The sequence below is a fragment of the Octopus sinensis genome, linkage group LG1 (assembly GCF_006345805.1).
Source record: "Octopus sinensis linkage group LG1, ASM634580v1, whole genome shotgun sequence".
Classification (NCBI taxonomy): Eukaryota; Metazoa; Mollusca; class Cephalopoda; order Octopoda; family Octopodidae; genus Octopus; species Octopus sinensis.
The window spans coordinates 51,083,720-51,106,019 of record NC_042997.1 but is presented as its reverse complement, the minus strand read 5'-3'; the positions used below and the strand labels follow the sequence as shown (position 1 = coordinate 51,106,019).

The 22,300-nt window shown below is 38.8% G+C and overlaps 1 protein-coding gene and 1 pseudogene across 1 annotated transcript in view; one reads left to right on the top strand and one right to left on the bottom strand.

The window, feature by feature from the left end:
• Nucleotides 1-21,752, top strand: part of LOC115218184 (N-sulphoglucosamine sulphohydrolase) — a 28,603-nt gene extending 6,851 nt beyond the window's left edge. The window contains exons 3-7 of the mRNA XM_029787946.2: nt 882-1,015; nt 3,077-3,227; nt 13,319-13,560; nt 15,387-15,562; nt 20,787-21,752. Coding sequence (XP_029643806.1) covers nt 882-1,015; nt 3,077-3,227; nt 13,319-13,560; nt 15,387-15,562; nt 20,787-21,413 — 1,330 coding nt within the window. The 3' untranslated portion in view covers nt 21,414-21,752. The remainder of the gene's footprint in view (nt 1-881; nt 1,016-3,076; nt 3,228-13,318; nt 13,561-15,386; nt 15,563-20,786) is intronic.
• On the bottom strand, nt 2,926-3,044 carry LOC115220721 (annotated as a pseudogene).
• Nucleotides 21,753-22,300: the final 548 nt, after the last annotated feature.

Genomic DNA, 22,300 nt, shown 5'->3' with positions numbered 1-22,300 from the left:
AAAAAAAAAATCATTATTAACTCTACCACTTTAATGTACTTGGCTGTTAATTCTTACTGTTGGGTGTGTTGGGCTATGAATTTAGAATTAACAAGAGCACTCAACAAGTGCAAATTTCTACCTGTGCAACATCAACGTCCTCTCAACGATTAGCCAGAGATGATTTTTAAAATGAGAATGTCTGAAATAAATTTGACTGCTCTCACAAGTGAGAATACTAAAAATGAACCCAACCACTCTCAAAAATTAAGTAAAAATACAAGAAAAATAATCCAGAATCCTTGTCCTGCACCAGATTGATCCCAAAACCTAATCGCTCATGCGAGTCACAAGACCAAACATCCCCGAAAGTTTCATCTGAATCCATCTGGCGGTTCTTGAGATATTTTGTCCATGGACAAACAAACACAACTGAAAACAATACCTCCACCTTCGCTAAGGCAGAAGTAATAAGAAGACAACTGTCTTATTAATCATGGTTCTATAAACTCCATATTCAATATTCACTTTTTGCGCTACATATATTCTTTGGATGGATGTTTTAATCACGTTTTTATTTTATGTCATACTAGCAGTATCGCCCGGCGTTGCTCGGGTTTGTAAGGGAAATAACTATATAAGCATTTTTAGAGAATTACTTCCCTTATATAATAGCAAAAAATGCATTAAAAATGGGAAAAAATGATGGTAAATTTTTTTTAAATTGTAGACTCATCGTAGACGCGCGCTAATACCCAGAAGGGCTCGATATGAATCACGACTATAAGATACTCACTTTTGGTTAAACTGCACCGCAAAATGTGGGAGTAGTTAGGAATCTAAATCGTAGGAGACAGATACTCACACAACTTCACTTTTATATATAAAGATTTTTCTTACAGTTCTACAATCCTAACTGGGTTGCCTCAGCACCAAAATGGCATGTATGGACTTCACCATAAAATACACCACTTCAATTCTTTTGATGATGTCAGAAGTTTACCTCTTATTTTACGCAAAGCTAACATAAGGACAGGTGAGAAAATATTTATATTATTATTATTATTATTACTAGCTGGCCACATGCTGTCAAAAATGATGGCTATTTGTAGTATTTTATATATAAATACGATACAAAACAGGATACATAATAATCAGAGATACAAACATTCACATACTTTCTTTGTACATGCACACACATACACACATATACTCACACAGAGTTGAAACACAGGTTTTTATTTTTTCACCCCTTCCTTCATTATTCATCTATCACCCCTTCCTTTCTCATTCATATGTTGTGACAGAGAAAAACAGAAGATATACGATGCACTCTTTGCCACTTCCTCTCTCTCATTGCTATTACTTTCTCTCACTCCCTCTCAGTCAGGGCTATTACTCTCACTACTTCTTCTTCACTGAATTACTATTTTCTCTCCTCTCCATTTATACTACTCTGTGTGATTTTGAACAAATATATATATATATATATATATATGTATATGCAAATATATAAAAACAACACTATGCTCATTATTATATTAGGAGATTATTATTATTACGTCATCTTCGTTAAAGTGAGGATGTATTCTAATAACACTGAAAAAGCTTTAAGTAAATAGAATATCTATAGATTAAGTAATGGATTTAAATTTTGGCACAAGGCCTGCAATTTTAGGTGAGTGGGTAAGGTCAATTACAGTAACCTCAGAGTTCAACTGGTACTTATTTTGTTTACTCTTACAGGATGAAAGGTAAAGTTGACCTCAGCAGAATTTGAACTCAGAACATAATGAATTGGAAAAGATACTATAAATCAGTTTTTCCAACTTATAAATTAAATAATAATAAAGAAACTAGAATGAAAATTGTGCTGGGAAGGGACCAGTTCTTCACTAAAACACCATACCTATGGATGGACATGTGATTGCAAGAACAGCTACAGAAAACAAGTCATTTGAAGCAAGATATGAGCTGTTGTATGGTTCCATTTTCCAAATGAGGCCAGAGTATATGACATTTGTCTAAGGTGCTGTGCACTGGAACTGAACCTAAAACTACATAGATACAAAGATCTGTGATGCCTGCAGACAAATCAATACCCTGCACTCTATAGTATTTATTTATTGACAGCAAGTCACAGCATATATAGAGTAGAATTAAACCCCTAGATTTATGAGATCCCCAGGCAACTGCCCAGTACACTCTTGCCTTAAGACAACACAGTATATTTGTCCATGTTCATGGAGAACCTTGGTAGGGCCTATAAATATCTGGCAGGCCCTCCAAAAAGACAATTTACAGCTACTTGGATCTTGAGAGAAGTTCCTCCTTGGGGACCTGAAACCAGTCTTGTTTCAGCTTGCAATATTTTGTTTCTAAGGAAGGTGGTGAGCTGGCAGAATTGTTAGCATGCCGGGCAAAATGTTTAGCTGCATTTTGCCTGTCTTTACATTCTGAGTTCTAATTTCACTGAAGTCCACTTTGCCTTGCATCCTTTCACAAGTCAATAAAATAAGTATCAGTTGAACACTGGGGTTGATGTAATCGACATACCCCCTCCACCAACATTGCTGGCCTTGTACTAAATTTTGAAACCAATATTTTGTCTCAAAGGCTTTATCCATTGAAGAGCTTTAATTCAACATTGCAAGCTAAACACTTGACTCAATATTACTGTAGTTTAAAAAAATACATATGACTGGGCCAGAGGAAAGATCAATACCATGGAAAAAAGTAGCATTAGCAATGGGCAAAAGACAGAAACTAATAACCTGGTCCTATACTAACACAGTCGGCTGTGACTTGGTGTTACTGTAGTCATACAGAGGGAAAAAATCTATGAAAGAAATGAAAATTAATTACTTAAATCCTTAAAAATCCTTTAAAATGTTTCAGCCCGAAGGCTGCGGCCATGCTGGGGCACCACCGCTGGACAATGTGCTATGCTTACTGCTCCTAGGTTTCCCAAGCGGTCACCCACCTAAGTACTGACTAGGCTCGATGTTGCTTAACTTTGGTGATCAGATGAGAACCGGTGCTTTCAACGTGATATGGCCGTTTACTGATGAAAATTGTTTCTTTTTCTTTGTTATAGGAATAATTGGTAAAAAACATGTTGGACCTGAATATGTTTATCCTTTTGATTATGCTAAAACTGAAGAAAATGAATCCATTCTGCAAGTCGGTCGAAATATTACACATATCAAAGAACTTGTGAGGCAGTTTCTTACAGAAACAGGATCCAAGTCAGTATCATTTTATATATGTATGCATATAACAACAACAATAATAATAATAATAATAATCCTTTCTACTATAGGTACAAGGTCTGAAGTTTGGGGGAGGGGCTATTACATTAACCCCAGTGTTCAACTGACACTTAGTTCATCACCCATGGAAGGATGAAAGACAAAGTTGACTTTGTAGGTATTTGAACTCAGAACTTAAACCCAGCAGAAATACCGCTAAGCATTTTGTCTGGTGTGCTTATGTAAAACAGCCAGTTTGGTGTTTTAATAATAATAATAACAAGAAGAAGAAGAAGAAGAAGAAGGAATATATTCACAGACATGACAGAGTTAGAACCTACATACACTGGAAGCTATGCCAACATTATGGAATAACAACAGAAAAAAGATGGTATAGGCACACACCAGAAAAGGTCACAGAAAACGAGAAAGCAACCATACTCTGGGATATGCCGATACACACATAGAGAAATTAAGAACAACAAACCAGATATAGTTGTCAGAGATCATGAAGAAAAAAAAATGCTTTCTAATTGATGTATCAATACCGGCAGATGACAACGTGTCTCTAAAAGAAATGGAGAAACTTTCAAAATACAAAGACCTGGAAATAGAGGTAACCAGAATGTGGAATCTAAAAACAGAAACAATTCCTATCATAGTAGGTGCATTAGGCATGATAAAAAAAATATTCAGACAAATACATAACAAAAACACCAGGACTTACAAACACATATAACATACAGAAAATTGCACTACTAGGCACTGCACACATCCTACGCAGAACACTTTCCATACAATAACCATCAGAGCATCACAACAAATCACAGCACATACCCAAGGCACACAGAGCTGCGCTCGGTAGTGAAGTGAAAGCACGCTATAAAAATAATAATAATAGTAATAATATTGTATTGGCATCCTTTCTGTCTCGGGAGACAATGGAGTTGCGCATGAAGTAGTCTAGTCCGGCTTTTATATTTCATGTCCTGATACATTTCCTGCTGTGGCTGTGTAGTCCTATCCTGGACAAACACTCCCTCTGGCAGGTACCGCAAATGTAGCGAAGACTGTTCCTGGCTGGTTGTAGTGCCATAGTCTCTTGTTTACGTCTCTTCCTTTCTTTCCATTTCTCCTCTCTCTCTCTCTCTGTCACTCCTTTGTATTCCCTCTTTAACGGAACGTCGCCATTCTCCATGGTTGCCGGCAACTGCCTCCCAACCGCTAATATTGATGTTGCAGGCCTTCATGTCCCTTTTGCAAACATCCTTGTAACGTAAGATCGGTCTACCCACAGACTTAGTACCCCTAGCAAGCTCTCTGTAGAGTATGTCCTAGGGGATTCTGCCATCTTTCATACAGCTAACATGCCCAAGCCATCTCATACGTCTTTGTGTGAGGAGTGCAAACATGCTTGGTATTCCTGCTTGCCTGAGGACATCTTTGTTGGGGATATGATTCTGCCATTTGATGCGGAGGATTTTTCGGAGGCAGCGCAGGTGAAAGATGTTTAGGCGACGCTCTTGGCGTGTGTATAGCGTCCAGGTCTCGCTTCCATACAGTAGAGTGCTGAGTACACATGCCTGGTAGATCTTCATTTTCGTGGTCTTGGTCAGCTTATTGTTGTCCCAAGCCCGTTTGGAGAGTTGGGCCATCGCAGCAGCTGCCTTGCCAATGCGTATATTGAGCTCAGCGTCAAGGGATAGGTTGTAGGTGACGGTAGAGCCCAGATAGGTAAACTTCTCCACCTCTTGTAATCTGTGGTCTCCAATATGTATGTTTGGGATGTCCGATGTAGCCTGGCCCATGATGTTGGTCTTCTTTAGGCTGATAGCTAAGCCAAAGTCGTTACATGCTTGCTCAAAACAGTTAATGAGCCTTTGGAGGGCTTCTTCTGTGTGTGTTACCAGAGTGGCATCATCAGCAAATAACATCTCCTTGATCAGGACGTTTCTGATTTTGGTCTTGGCACGCAGGCGCGAGAGATTGAACAGTTTCCCGTCACTTCTACTGTGCAGAAACACTCCATCATCTGATGTCTGAAAGGCATGTGAAAGTAAGAGCGAGAAGATGCCAAACAATGTAGGAGCGAGGACACAACCTTGCTTTACCCCGTTTTTTATTTGGAAGGCGGCTGATGTTGAACTGTTGTGCTGTATGGTGCCTTGCATGTCATCATGGAAAGACTTGATGATCCTCAGCAGCTTTGGTGGACATCTGATTTTTTGGAGCAGGATGAAGAGGCCTGTTCTGCTTACCGAGTCAAAAGCCTTTGTTAGATCAATGAAGGCCATATATAATGGCATTTTCTGCTCTCTGGACTTCTCCTGAAGTTGGCGTATGGAGAATATCATATCGATAGTTGATCTGCTTCTTCTAAAGCCACACTGCGATTCCGGATAGATTCGAGAAGCAAGTAGTTGTAGCCTGGCCAGGATAACGCGGGAAAAGGTCTTTCCAACAGTGCTTAGAAGGGATATACCACGGTAATTGTTACAATCACCACGGTCACCTTTGTTTTTGTAAAGCTTAATGATGTTAGCATCCCGCATATATCCTGAGGGACTGTACCCTCTTCCCAGCACTGACACAGAAGCTCATGAAGGTGCCGAAGCAGGATGGTGTTTTTGCCGGCTTTGATGATCTCTGAGGGGATGCCGTCTTTTCCCGGAGCCTTATTTCTTGCTAGGGAGTCAACAGTCTTGGTGAGCTCTGCTATAGATGGCGGACTGTCAAGTTCGTACATGACTGGCAAGATCTTGACACTCTCGACTGCAGCCTCAGCCACTGTGGTCTCCCGTGAGTAGAGATCCTTGTAGTGCTCCACCCATCTATCCATTTGCTTGCCTTGATCCCTGATGAGATCTCCAGTAGTTGATTTCAGAGGGGCTGACTTGGTTGCGGATGGACCGCGGGCCTTCTTCAAACCAGCATACATTCCACGGGTGTCGCCCCTGTCAGCAGCTGACTGGATACTCTGACAGATTTCCTGCTAATACCTATTTGCACAGTGTCTGGCTGTCAGTTGGGTTTTATTTCATGCCTTTCTGAGTTCTTCGAGTGACTTTGTAGAAGAGTCACTCTTGTATTGCACCAGAGCTGCACGCTTTGCTTCGATAACTGGCTCCAGCTCTGAGAGCCCAGCATTGAACCAATCTGGGTTTTGCCTTTCTCTCATGCCGAAAGTATCCAATGATGTCGTATACAAGGCTTCCCTGATATAGTCCCACCTACTTTCAGCAGAGGAGGTTGGGCAGCCACTGAGGGCAACCTTGATAGAAGCAGCAAAACATTTTCGCAGTGTAGGGTCCGAGGTTCTGGCGGTGTTGATGCGTGGTCGACCCACTTTCTTGGAGCGATGGACTTTTTTAGGCAGAATCCTCACCCTGCTTCTAATTAGTGAGTGGTCTGTGTCACAATCCGCACTGTGGTAACTGCGGGTCAATAGAGTGGAACTCAGAAAGGATCTCCGTGTAATGATGAGATCCAGCTGATGCCAGTGGTGAGATCTTGGATGTCTCCAGGATGCCTTGTGGGATGGCTTGTTGGTAAGGAATGTGTTTGTGATGCACAGGTTGTGGTATGTGCAGAATTCGAGTAGTCTCTAACCATTGTCATTCATGTTGCCAATACCAAAGTGTCCAACACAAATGGGCCACGAATCATGGTCAGATCCCACGTGAGCGTTAAAATCCCCTAGAAGGTAGATATTTTCTGTCGTTGGTATATTTTCTATGACACAGTTGAGATCTTTGTAGAACTGGTCCTTGGTCTCCTCTGAGCTGTAGAGAGTGGGAGCATAGATGCTGAGTAGATGTACTGAGCCAGAAGAAGTTGAGAGGCGCAGTGAGAGGATACGCTCAGTGCCTCCCGATGGTGGTTCTATTGAGGAGAGTAGTGAGTTTCTCACTGCAAAGCCAACGCTATGTTGACGAGGTTCTTCTGGATCTCTTCCCTGCCAAAAGAAGGTGAAATCCTGCTCTTTGAGTTTGCCGTTTGAGGGAAGTCTTATCTCCTGTAGCCCAGCAATATCTATGTTGAGCCTCTTTAGTTCACGGTCAATGATGGCCGTTTTCCTTGTGTCTTCAATCCTGAGATCATCAGATATTCCAGGACACATGGTCCTGACATTCCAGCTTGCCAACCGCAGAACTAGTGTTTTCTTGACTTTTAGTTGCTTGCCTGGTGCAGAGGTTGCAGGCCGCTTTTCAAGTCATACTCTTAGCTCCAAGCACCCAATGGAGCAGGCAGCTTGTGGCGGGTCAGCACCTTATTAACTGGGGTCTGCCAGCTGATAGTGATATTGCTGCTGCTACTACAACTGCATCTGCTGATGATGATGAATATTAGTGGTTGAAAATAAACATATGAAATAAACGTAGGCAAAAGAATGAAAAAAAAAAAATCTAATAATAATTTAACATTACTTGAAAAGGTAGTGGGTAGCGAACTTCTTCACTACTTCAGGGAGTGACGACCCTGCCTGACACGAGTTCCGAGCTCAGCTGGATCCGGCTGACAGTACCCGGTATGGGCCCCTATTCAGGGTTACAGAAAGGAGACAACCTTCAAAGAAATCCGGAGTGGAGCCCTGAAGGCGGTCTAGTGTTCGACTCGACACTCTTCCGGCAGCTCCTGCAACCAAGCTGGTGCCAAACATAATGCACTGCACTCCTTTGGACTACATCAGCAAGGTCGAGAGAGGAAACCTGATGATTCTTATCTCTAGCCCAGGCCTGCGCAAAACTGGAGAGGATACTTCAGTGTTGCTGTAAAAAGCTGCAGAAACAACATGGGAGGTAACAGTCACGAGTGATAAGTCCATTCAGATTGGCGTAAAATATGGGCGCTACGGGTTACCTCTGACGGTGGGAGGGACCTCCGTGTGTCCTATTGGTTAGCTACTGCCCACCGCAAGCTGGGCAATAATAATAATAATAATAGAGCTCCGAAACCTATCCACAAAGAGAGCTCCGAAACCTATCCACAAAGAGAGCTCCGAAACCTATCCACAAACATCGAAAACAAGGACATCCTATGGAGCCAAAGTTTTACTAACAAAGAATTGGACTGTATCCGAGTAAGTAATACTAATTGAAATTTATTACTATTTTCGAAACGAAATGATGTATTTTGACTCGATATCATCTCCACCTCTAACGCAACACATGTAAACATGCGTGAAACATCACGATCATCCCCGACTCCAAACACCATGTACAAAGGAACTACGAAGAAATTAAATGCCACCGATACTATTCAACCCAAGAATAACAATCGAGCGGTACGTACATTAAACTACAACAAAAAATGTACGAAAAACTACACGTGCGAAATAATGTGACAACAGAAATAAACGGACCGGTACCCTACGAAAATGACGACCGTCAAAATAATGGGCCGGACGTTGTACCTCATGTCCCGCAAATAAAACCCAAAAGACGTAAATGGACACGTGAGGAATACATTTCTATCTTACACGCATACTTCACAGCAGTACTCTACCCAAAAATGAAAATACAACAACACATACATATAAAATATGGAAGGAAAATAATAGAGATATAGACTTGGATACAGCAATGAACCCTAATAAATTAGCTAACGTACGAAGATACATTCTCAACACAAAAAAAATATCAGAAATAGAAATAGAACACCTAAAAGAAAGCATACACCAGGAAAATGTAGATAGAAGCCACACAACAATGCCCAATAATATAAACACTGAAACTGTAAAACACGAAGACAAACGCAACATTCCCAACAAACACGATGTAAACAACGAAGGGGAGCCTAATGATTATGATAATATAAAAAATAAAATAATCAAAGAACTGAAAACCACAGAGCTCAAAATGGACCACCGACCATACCTCCCAAGAATCAAAATAAACGAAATAACAACACCTATTATAAACAGCATAAACCTAGCCGTCACTGAACTGATAGCCACTGAATAAAAAAAAAGTAATATCACTGAGCTAAATAACCTAATATACGCAGCAGCCACTGCAGCCACAAAAGAAGCTGGATACTCACCCAAACCCGCCCAGACAGGAGTACCACCACCCAAACAAACCCTGTGGATAAATAACATCCAAAGCAAAATAAAAAAAATTAGAAAAGACCTGTCGATTCTTAATGAAATCAGCAAAAAAATCAATGCTACTGAGCAACAAAAAGAGAACAAAAATACTCCGCAAATATAACATCACAGAGAAAGATTTGCCTGAAATAAAAGAAAAGCTGAAGCAAGATATCCTTGCCAAAGCACAAAGGATCCGCCGGTACAAGAAACGCCAACGCTTCTTTGAACAGAACAAAAAGTTCAACTCCGACCCCAAAAAGTTCTACCAAGAACTGGGCAAAAATAAAATAGAAGTCACTGCAGCACCAACGGCAGAAGAATTGGAAGAATTCTGGAAAGAAATATGGTCGGCGAACGAACAGCCAAAAAAAAGGAGTATGAAAATAACAAACTTGGCATCTGAACAACTTTGGACCCCCATAACAACTGAAGAGGTCACCCAGGCACTGCAAAAACTAAGCAACTGGAAGGCACCTGGGCATGACAAGATCCCCAACTTCTGGTTGAAATATCTAACAGGAATGCACAAAAAGCTGGCTGAAAACTTTAACAGCATACTAGCAGAGCCAGAGACAATGCCTGAATGGCTCACGAAGGGGAAAACCATCTTAATTCCCAAATCAAATGAAACAGAAAAACCAGAAAACTACAGACCAATAACCTGCCTCCCTACTATGTTCAAGGCATTTACTGCAGTGATATCACAAAGGCTGAACAAGCACCTGGACGAAAACAAACTGTTCCCAGAAGAACACAAAGGATGCCGCAAAGGCTCATATGGCTGTAAAGATCAACTAATGATTAATAAAGCCATAACTGAAGACAGCCACAGAGAAGAAGAAAGGCCTCAGTATGGCCTGGATTGACTACAAAAAGGCGTTTGATAGCATCCCCCACACATGGATCCTCGAAACACTAGCCATTAACAAAGTAGCACCAACAATCATAAAATTCATAGAGCACTCTATGAATAAATGGCAAACAGTCCTACACCTCCAAACAAAAGAGGGACTCATGAAAACCAAAGACATCCCCATTAGAAGAGGAATATTCCAGGGAGACACGCTCTCTCCACTCCTTTTCTGCTTGGCACTGTCACCTCTATCTGATATGCTAAATAGAACTGGATGCGGATATAAATGTTACGGCAAAACGATCAGCCACCTTTTATATATGGATGACCTAAAACTATACGCTGCAAATGACAAACAGCTGGAAACACTATTAAAGACAGTTCATGGATTTACCAAAGAAATAGATATGAAATTTGGATTAGAAAAATGCGCCAAAGTAACCATGAAAAGAGGAAAACTAGTTAAGAGTAACAACATCACACTAGATAAAACCAATGAAATAAAAGAATTAGACCAAAGCCAAACTTACAAATACTTAGAAATCCATGAACTAGATAAGACACAACACACACAAATGAAAGAGAAAATAAAAAAAGAATATTATAGACGAGTTAGATCAATACTAAACACAGAGCTCAATGCCAAAAACAAGATAATAGGTATCAACACTTTAGCTGTCCCAGTTATAAGTTACAGCTACAATATACTTAACTGGACACGAAATGAACTGACCAAAATAGATAGGAAAACAAGAAAAATAATGACAGGATCTAGGATGCATCACCCAAAATCTGACATAGAAAGACTATATATACAACGTATAGAAGGTGGTAGAGGCCTTATACAGCTGGAAAACTACTATAAAATAACCACCATAGGACTGCAAAAATATCTACTTCAGAAGGAAGGAAAACTGATCCAGATAGCGGCAAAACACGAGCAAAACAAAAAACTGTTCTCAGTATTTAAGGAAGCTGACAAATACAAACAAGAAATCATACCACCTAATAAACAAACATGAAGAAGAGAAGAAGATGAAGAAACAACAAAAGCTATAAAACAAATGAAATCCAAACTAAAAATAGAACAGCAACGAATCATGATAAAACGATGGCAAGAAAAGCCCCTCATGGTAAATACTGGACTAAACTAAACGCAAAAGAAATAGACAAAGAAAAATCCCAGCAATGGTTGAGAAGCTCAGGACTCAAAGCAGAAACAGAGGGATTTTTAATTGCAGCACAAGACCAAAGCCTCCCCACCAGAAATTACCAAAAACATGTAATGAAAAGAAATATTACAAGTAACTGCAGAATATGTGGAGATGGACAAGAAACAATAAATCATATTATCTCTAGCTGCCCAGTCCTGGCTAAGAAGGAATATATTCACAGACATGACAGAGTTGGAACCTACATACATTGGAAGCTATGCCAACATTATGGAATAACAACAGAAAAAAGATGGTATAGGCACACACCAGAAAAGGTCACAGAAAACGAGAAAGCAACCATACTCTGGGATATGCCGATACACACAGATAGAGAAATTAAGGCCAACAGACCAGATATAGTTGTCAGAGACCATGAAGAAAAAAAATGCTTTCTAATTGATGTATCAATACCGGCTGATGACAACGTTTCTCTAAAAGAAATGGAGAAACTCTCAAAATACAAAGACCTGGAAATAGAGGTAACTAGAATGTGGAATCTGAAAACAGAAACAATTCCTATCATAGTAGGTGCATTAGGCATGATAAAAAAATATTCAGACAAATACATAACAAAAACACCAGGACTTACAAACACATATAACATACAGAAAATTGCACTACTAGGCACTGCACACATCCTACGCAGAACACTTTCCATACAATAACCATCAGAGCATCACAACAAATCACAGCACATACCCAAGGCACACAGAGCTGCGCTCAGTAGTGAATTGAAAGCACGCTATAAAAATAAAAATAAAACTACTGAATAATAATAATAATAATAATAATAATGATGATGATGATAACAACAACAAAACAATACAAATAATAATTGTGTTTGGACAGAAAATGTGGACCTTGAATACAGAAGACTAATGAAAGCTAGTAAGAAATGGAGCAAGAATGTTCCAGTATATGTATCATATTAGTGAGCATGAATGACAGGGCAGAAGTGATCAGATAGAAAAATTAGGTATGATATATTTGACCTATAAAAAGGCATCTTCTCTACAATTTGCCACAGAGAAACAAATTTAGGCAAAAAGTGTTAAAAAAATATCAAAATCAGTTCAAATTGCCCCCTATGGACAAGCAGATGCATTTCAGACATTTGTAGCTCTTCAGTACCAGATACCAAGTGGGACAACTAACTGAAAGACTTAGCTTCCTTATAGGAAATTAGTCAAACTTATTTACTTATTTACTGATTGTATGTTTCAGCCATCAGTCCATAGGAGGCTCTCTGAACTGACTCTGGTATTTTTAATGCCTTTTGCCTAAAGCAAAAATTAATTTTTTTGTAGCAAACCATAATGAAAATGGCCTCTTTACAAATCAGATGCGTTCCAAACATACTTGAACTGATCTAAAGCTTGTTTACTTTACACAACCATGTTCTGTTCATATATCTTGTTCTGATCTGGTGGCTGAAGTATGCAATTGTTGAATAATTTTTATTGAATTTTAAAGTAATGGAACTTCTAAATGTAGTTCCTCATTAAGTGATGATTATCATGTAAAGTGCAAAAAGAGTAAAAACAAAAACAAAGAAGAAAAATACAAAATAAAACATTAGCTTAGGGCTAGGTATATAATATATGTATATATTAATATACATATATTTTTAATATCTCCTGATTTTTTTAATATATATTCCATTGAAGTGTGAGAATCTATACATACACACACACAAAAAATTCAGGGTGAATACTTGATAACTGTAATGTAATACATGTCTTTGGTGTGGTAATTGTGCGCGGCTGAAGAAGGCTATTGACATATATTTTACATCAATTATGCATTGATATAAACTGTCCAATAAAGCCAGAAACATATGTACTGCTAAATCCTTTGCATCCTGTTTTTCTTTTGATAAACATACACACACACATATATATATATGTATGTATTCTGATTTTTTTTAAAGACCATTTCTGCTCTACATTGGTTTCCATGATCCTCATCGCTGTGGCCATACCCACCCTCAATTTGGTGCTTTCTGTGAAAAATTTGGAGATGGAATCACAAAGGGATGCGGAATTATCCCTGACTGGAAACCGATACACTATGACCCTCGTGAAGTAATAGTGCCATACTTTATACCTGATACACCTGCAGCCCGAGCTGATATAGCTGCACAGTATACAACTATTAGTCGACTTGATCAAGGTAAGCAAACTTTTAATGCAATGAATGATTTTAAATGCGTTTGTAATTTACAAAGCTTTACAAGTCTTAATTCTTCCCTTCAGCTCTTTGCTCTCTCTGGATTATCGGCTGTCAATGACTTTTCTGTACTCTTCTCAGTCTGGACTGTCTTTTCTGATTCTCACCATTTTGATCTCTGCTTTCTTTTGGATTTTGCTGCACTATGTCATGTTTCCAAGGAGGCGCAATGGCCCAGTGGTTAGAGTAGCGGATTCGCGGTCGGAGGATCGTGGTTTCAATACCCAGACCGGGTGTTTTGTGTGTTTATTGAGCAAAAACACCTAAAAGCTCCAAGAGGCTCTGGCAGGGGGTGGTGGCAACCCCTGTTGTACTCTTTCGCCTCAACTTTCTCTCACTCTTTCTTCCTGTTTCTTGAGTAACGCTGTGATGGACTGGCGTGCCATCCAGCAGGGAGGAACACATATGTCACAGAAACTGGGAAACCGGGCCCATGAGCCTGGCTAGGCTTGAAAAGGGCACATAAATAAATAAAAAATGTTGTGTTTCCCTGAGGAAAGGCCTTCCTGGTATTATTGGTTTTGAATTGCCATTGATGCTTCTGTAACTTTGCTTTTTTCTAGCTAGGAGTGCTGACCCTTTGTAAACTGGAAAGAACTGGTTCATATACCCAATTGCCTAACTTTGAAGTTATTCCTTGCATTGAGCTGTAAATAATTAGCATGAGATGACACATCACAATTCTGTAAGCAGGAGAAATGCTCCATAATTTATACCTCAAATAGATATATGTAAGATATAAATGCTATAGTATTTACTGTATAATTTATATCTCAAATTTGGTGAGATAGGTACTGTTAATTAGAGTAACCCAATATTCAACTGGCATTTATTTTACCAACCATGGAAATCAATCTTGGCAAGATTGTGACTCATGAGGTAAAGATACATGTTGAGTAGTGAGCAAGTGTTGTGTTAGTTTTCACTCCTAAATTCTGATCATTACATGTGTGAAAATTTGAGAGCTAAGATTTACAAGATAAACTACATGATAAACTACATGAAACCAGTTGGTTACAGGGTCCACGAATGTAAAGTATAAAGCTCCGTAAATCTTAAAGTTATTAGAGTGTCATTGTCTTCAAATAATGATCGTACACAAGAAGAATTTTTTTTTTTTTCTTTTACTTGTTTCAGTCATTTGACTGCGGCCATGCTGGAGCACCGCCTTTAAATAAATGCACCATTTTAAAGCCTAGCCAGGCTCATGGGCCCGGTTTCCCGCTTTCTGTGACGTATGTGTTCCCCAGCTGGACGGGATGCCAATCCATCGCAGCGTTACTCATTTTTGCCAGCTGAATGGACTGGAGCAACGTGAAATGAAGTGTTTTGCTCAAGAGCACAACACGTCACCCAGTCCAGGAATCAAAACCACAATCTTACGATCATGATGCTGACACCCTAACCACTAAGCCACGCGCCTCCACCATTGCTTACCTTCTCAAATCTTTTGGAATTATTTGAGCTAAGAAAGCACATTTATGATACATGGCAAATTTTGAACTCTAAAACTCATGATAGTTATTTTAGAACTAGTTACACTAGGTCATCAAAAGTACAAAGGTTTTGTGAAAGACATAGCACAACACTAGTGACATCCTACAGAGCATTGATAAACAATATGAAGATAAATTTTCCAAGTGATGTTTTGTATGACTTACATATGTATATTTCATAATGGAACTGATTCACTTTTAATTTTTCAATTGTACTTGTTCATAACAGAAATCTTCAAGTAACATAGGTATTAATGTAATCAATTTACACAGGCATTGGACTAATAATTAAAGAATTGAACGATGCTGGACATCTCAATGACACTCTTGTTTTGTACACATCTGATAACGGCATCCCATTTCCTAATGGCAGAACAAACCTTTATGATCCTGGTATAGCAGAGCCATTTTTGATTTCTTCACCTTTACACCGCCAGAAATGGGGCCAAGTAAGTTATTAACCGTTAGGTTTCCAATAACTTTTGTTTTAACTATATTTCTACTTGATATACACTGTATATGTGTTTTAATTGATTTTGAAAATAACTAAGAACCGGGAAGGATCTGATGAAATCTATAACACCCTTTCGTTACTAACCCGGCCGTAGCCGGCCGAAAAATTTTTTGGTTCATAATACCAACCCGGCCATACCTGGCCGTGAGAACCCATTGTTATTTAAATGTAAATTTGAACCCAAATCTCGTTGGTACATTCGTTAAAGCATGTGATTTCACATTGTAAATAGTTAAGTTATAGTATCCGACATTGCTTCAAGTGATATCTCAACTCAGGGAATTTTGGGAGATTTTCTTCCACATCTTTTTCGGCATCGATTTTTCTTCAACTTTGAAAATGGATAGGAGTTTCATGTTATCAAGCATTGATTCCGAATTTAAGCTTGTCAACGGAAAATAGGGAGATATCGAGAAAAGAATGAAATAGGTACTAAAGCACGTGGTGTACAAAATAATGAATATTTTTTTATCCGAAAATGAAAGCAGCGCCTTCCGAAGAAACAAAGCGGCCAAGGCGACAGCGAAGACGATTTTACATCGGAATGAAGTAAAAAAACTTTTAAAATGTTTTTATTAGCAATTTTTCTGAGGAGATAAAGTTTATCTATAGCCTTTCTTAGGAAGTGAAACCATTAGACTTTTATTTTTTTCAGTATGCTAGTTTGAAGCGATCACTTCGGAAACAAACTTACGCAGATTGTAAACAAACCCAAAATCGGGGTTCAAAGTTTGGGAAATTTGTGAAGCAAATACTGGGTACTGCGTGGATTTAGTTTTTATACAGGGGAAATAATGTTAGTCAGCATGGCCTAGGGAACGATGTGGTCTGGAATTTATCACTTCCATTCCATAACCAGGGCCGTATATTATTTTTTGACCGATTTCTTTAGTTCGGTCAAACTTACGGTGGATTCCAATATTTCAGTTTATTCCACCTTTATGGTACACCTGTTGTGCATTAAATTCAACTGATGATCTAGTGATGTGCACAATTCTTCTTTATCAAAATTTTGTTGCATACCCATTTGAATATTTGCTGATGATTCATTTTCTATAGTGATGTGTAACGTGAAAGGATCTATCATCGAAGCACTGGCAGGGTGTCGAGATCCTTTCTAGTCACATACAAAAATTCTTGTAGAAAACAAACAGACGAAACTCAGGTTAAAGGTGAACAGACAACTTGGTTTATTGATTCATGGTTGTACGTTGTCTGATGGGGGAATAGACAGCCTCTGATATACTGCTGGTGTTGGTCGTTGAGGTTGGTTGAAGTTGGTTGAAGTTGGTTGAAGTTGGTGTGTGGCTGTCAGAGCCAGGAAAACCGTGACCGATCGCAGTGCTGTCTTGAGCGAAGAGAGAGATTTGAGGTTCGCGGGCTCGAGAGATGTTTTCCCGCACATGCGCATGGGGAGACTTCGGTGGCCACCCGGAAGTAGTCCCATTCTGCCATGCGCGCCGAACCCTACACTGTAGCATCACTACAGGGCTCCCCTCCGAGTGCGAAGTACGGCAACCAGAATATTGTGGTGGTGCTGCAGAAAACAGAAGGCTTGCCGATCCCCCAGAAGACTTGGTACATACTATTATACAATAAGAAACATTTTAAGTTAAATGTAATTGTTTTTGAAGTTTCTTGGCCAATGCACTGTTCTGCCCGATTTTGTACATACGTGTGCTCGGGGCAACCCGTTGACGGCGAGGGTGGTGTTGTAGGAGCCGGTGAAGGTGATTGTGCAGTGAAGGCGTTTGTGCAGGTGAAGGCGTTGTTAAAGGTGCATAGGTGGGTGTGTCAAGGTTGTCATCAAAAGATGAAGACGTCTCAAAATGTGCCTTTTTTAAAACGGTCCACGGAAACGGTCTCCGAACGACCATTTATCTCATCGTGAAAACCTTTGGTGTGCGAGAAAGCACACGAAAAGGTCCTTTATAGGGAGAAACAGTGGGCCCTTCACAGATCGTCCCGAACAAAAACATGTGACCAGGTGTTCATATCCGGTGGAAGATGGGACGGTGGAGATTGCTTTCTGGGAAGCATGGGCGGAAGGTTTGAAAAATATTCCCGCAGTCTGGTGACATAGGTCGCCGGATCATGGGCGGGGAAGTGTCTGGCACCAACATCGTACCGGGCAATGCCAGTGTGGTACCATACAGCAGCTCTGCAGCAGAAAACCCCATGTCTGCCTTGACAGCAGTCCGACAGCCGAGAAGCACAATGGGCAGAAATTCGATCCAGGACTGTGGGTCCGAAGAGGCACGAAGAGCGGCCTTGAGCTGTCTATGGAACCGCTCAACCAATCCATTAGACGCTGGATGGTAGCTTGTCAACACCAGCAGTATATCAGAGGCTGTCTATTCCCCATCAGACAACGTACAACCATGAATCAATAAACCAAGTTGTCTGTTCACCTTTACCTGAGTTTCGTCTGTTTGTTTTCTACAAGATTTTTGTATGTGACTAGAAAGGATCTCGGACCCTGCCAGTGCTTCGATGATAGATCCTTTCACGTTACAATTGGTGACCCCGACGTGATGTCTTGAGCCGAAGAGAGAGATTTGAGGTTCGCGGGCTCGAGAGATGTTTTCCCGCACATGCGCATGGGGAAGACTTCCGGTGGCCACCCGGAAGTAGTCCCATTCTGCGCATGCGCGCCGAACCCTACACTGTAGCATCACTACAGATGTTTAAACAAAATTTTAATTTTTTACCTTTTGCTCAATTTTAAATTTTAATATTTTTACCTTTTGCTCAATTTACCTGGATTTACCTGTAATTAAAGTCACTTTGAGACAAAAGTTATGCAATAGAATTGATTAAGAACCCTTTCTTTAATTATGTTCCAAATATCACATTAAAATGTTGATAAGTAAAAAAGTTACAGTTATTTAATGAAACAAGCCTAAATTCATGATTATTTTAGAATTTAATTGAAACTCATGAGGGGTGTATTTTGGTCAGAAATATAGTAACGAAAGGGTAAAACAAATTATGCTGCAGTTCAGGTGGAAAATTCAAAGCTTGAAGTCCTAATATTATTTGTCTTTGCATTTAATATTTAAGTCGTAGCACTCTGTTGGTTATGACGACGAGTGTTCCAGTTGATCTGATCAATGGAACAGCCTGCTCGTGAAATTAATGTCCAAGTGGCTGAGCACTCCACAAACAAGTGTACTCTTAACGTAGTTCTCAAGGGAGATTCAATATGACACAGAGTATGATAAGGCTGGCCCTTTGAAATACAGGTACAAGAGAAACAGGAAGAAAGCTGTGGTGAAAGAGTACAGTAGGGTTTGCCACCACCCCCTGCCAGAGCCTTTGTGTAGCTTTAGGTGTTTTTGTTCAATAAACACTTACAATGCCCGGTCTGAGAATCGAAACTGCAATCCTACAACTGCTAGTCTGCTGCCCTAACCAGTGGGCCATTGTGCCTCCACAATATTAAAATATTACTAGGATTATTAAAGAGGAAACCAGATATATCATTGTAGCTAGATTTCATCAAAAAAGAATTTTAAGATCTACAGATATTTTTAATGACAAGAATTTCTCTTTCTCTTTGAAGAATACATTTTTGAAAATGTTTGTCAGAAATGTGATGCTGTATGGCAGTAAAACTAGAGTAGTAAAATCATGGCATGTATGAAATTAAAAAGGAATGAATTCATTCAGCAAAGCTTTGGGGTCATCATCATCATCATCATCATCATCATCATTTAGCTTCCATTTTCCATGCTGGACTGGACAATTTCACTAACATTGGTAAGCTGGGATGCAGCACCAGGTTCCAGTCTATTTTGGCTTGGTTTCTACAGCTGGATGCCCTTCCTAATGCCAGCCACCCCACAGAATGTACTGTGTGTTTTACATGTCACCAACACAGGATATATTAAATATAAACTACTATTTAAATAATCTTTAGACATACTCATTTTAAAACTTTAATACCAATTTATCCATACTTTATTATTAAAGCTGCAAAAATATCACAAAAATATCACAAAATACTACCACTCAGTTTCACGTTCCCGTTCGTCAGGCAGTTGTGATCAAGAATGGTGTTGTGTGGACGCCCCCAGACGGTGAAGTTGGCTAGCCCAATATGTAGATATAGAGGGAGAAGTCTAGACATCAGGGTTGAGTAGAGGTCATCTGAACATGTGATATAACAGTGGCAATGAGGATTTCGTGGCTCACACAGCCACTGTGTAGTATTGTGATATAACAAATGAAATAAAAATTTTTATTCCATTCTTGATCACAACTGCCTGATGAATTGAATCTGGATTGATTGGCAATGAACGGGAACATGAAACTCTGAGTGGCAGTTTTTTGTGATACTTTTGTGATGTTTTTGCAGCTTTAATAATAAAGCATACTACTCTGCCATTGGTATTTGAGTACTATTTTTTCCCACCTTGTTTTACATTTATGTGCTTACTCAGGTGTACCTATTTATCTATGAAATATGCTAATTGAATTAATATGATTTGATTAGGGATTCACTACAATATTTAAATAAGCTTAGTGTTTAAACAAATATCATCCTCATTTAATATCTGTCCCCCATGCTGACATGACTTGACAGTTCAATAGGTTCCAGCAAGTCAGAGGGATACATTGAGCTCCAATATCTGCTTTGATGTGGTTCCTTTGGATGCCTTTTTTTATGGCAGCAACATAATGAGGTTTCCAAATAACTTGCAACAGAAAAAAAAAACTCTTCTTCTGAATGGGAGTGGCATTATGGCAGGTGTTGAGAGGCCAAAGATGTTTTGCTGTAGAGGAGATATATGGCTACTTCACAGGGTGGGCTGGAGATAAAGACAGATAAAGATGGTGGTAACATAGTATCAGAGTGTGGCCTTGAAGTACAAGAAGGTGAGAAGAACAGAGATTAACTTATTGAAACAATATTTAAATGAATGGCCTCAACAACCTCACTCTATTACAACAGCTGAAAGAATATTTCACTCGTAACTTAATGCTTTATAACTTTTAAAACTAAGCACTTGAGTCAGTTAACTTTTAGAAGTCTAATCAATTAACTTTTAGAAATTAGTGCTGAAGATATTCCTAGTTATTTCTATATATTATATATTCCTTTATTTCATAAAATATATTTCTATATTTCGCATTCTTATCTTTTACATTTTCAGACAAGTAACTCATTTGTTTCTCTTTTGGATATCGTACCTACTATATTGGATTGGTTCCAGATTCCATATCCTCACTACAGGCTGTTCAGAAATCATGTCAAACTTACTGGGAATTCTCTGTTACCATTGTTACACTATAAATCTGGAAGTAATATTAATCAACACACAAAAGAAATATCAGCAGTGTATAGCAGTCACAATCTTCATGAAGTCACTATGTATTATCCTATGAGATCTGTTCGTACTTCAAATTACAAGCTGATACATAATCTCAACTACAAAATGCCATATCCTATTGACCAAGATTTCTATTTGTCTTCAACATTTCTGGACATACTGAATCGGACAAGATCAAAGCTACCAACTAAATGGTCAAAAACCCTACACCAGTATTACTACAGGGAACAGTGGGAACTTTATGATCTCCGGAACGATACAGCCGAGCTTGTTAATGTTGCATACAAACCTGAGTACAGAACTACACTAAATTCTCTAAAGAGTTTGTTACACCATTGGCAAAATGTGACTGCTGATCCGTGGATCTGTGGACCTGGTGCTGTGCTTGAAAATAGTGGATATTATAAATACCAACCTCAATGTATGCCATTGGACAATGAACTGATGTAACAAAGGAAACAGCTTTGGGGTTGATATTATTTCATCTTTCATTGGCTATACTGCAAATGAAATATATATATATATGTATACACATATAGACACATTATTAAATTAAGGGTTGTTACTATAAGTAAAGCCACATGCTAGAAAGAGATGCTAAAGTGAAAGTACTTTGGATAAAGTAGTCTGACTTTAGCATCCCTTTCCAGCATGTGGCTTTACTTATAGTAATAGTCCTTAATATAATAATGTATTTTTAAAAAATTATATACTTAGTATTAATTTTTTGCCTTAATTGGTTTTACACACTGGCTACTTGATAAAATCTTATACAGATTTTATCCTTATATTTAATATATATATATATATATATACATCTAATATAGGATAAAATTTTTTTGAAACAAAATTTTATCAATGGCCAGCATATTAAAAAATACCTTTAAAGATTAAATCTATAAACAACTTATAAACAAGGGCAAAAGAAAAAAATTTCTAATGCCAAATATGCTGAAACTAGATACATCGTCCATAACCATATAATTTATCACTACAAACACGTGTCTCGAAGTTATATATATATATGTTTAATAAATTTTGAAAATATAATTTTGGACTAATTTAGTAAAATCAGTTTCATTATTCAGCTGATGTTTGGAACAGAACTTCGCAAAAATGCTCTGACATATGATTATAATGAAAGGCTTTAATTTGAATATGACGACTTTGAAACAGGAAGTGTTTATGGAACGAGAAGCGGTCTCGGGCAGTTGGTAAACAGAAATAGAAGTGAAGATAACATTTCTATCAACAAATAACTGTGTTATCAAATTATCAGCAATGTGTACCACAATGCTTTGGTAGTTTGAGTACTTTGGAATGAGATTGGTAATAAT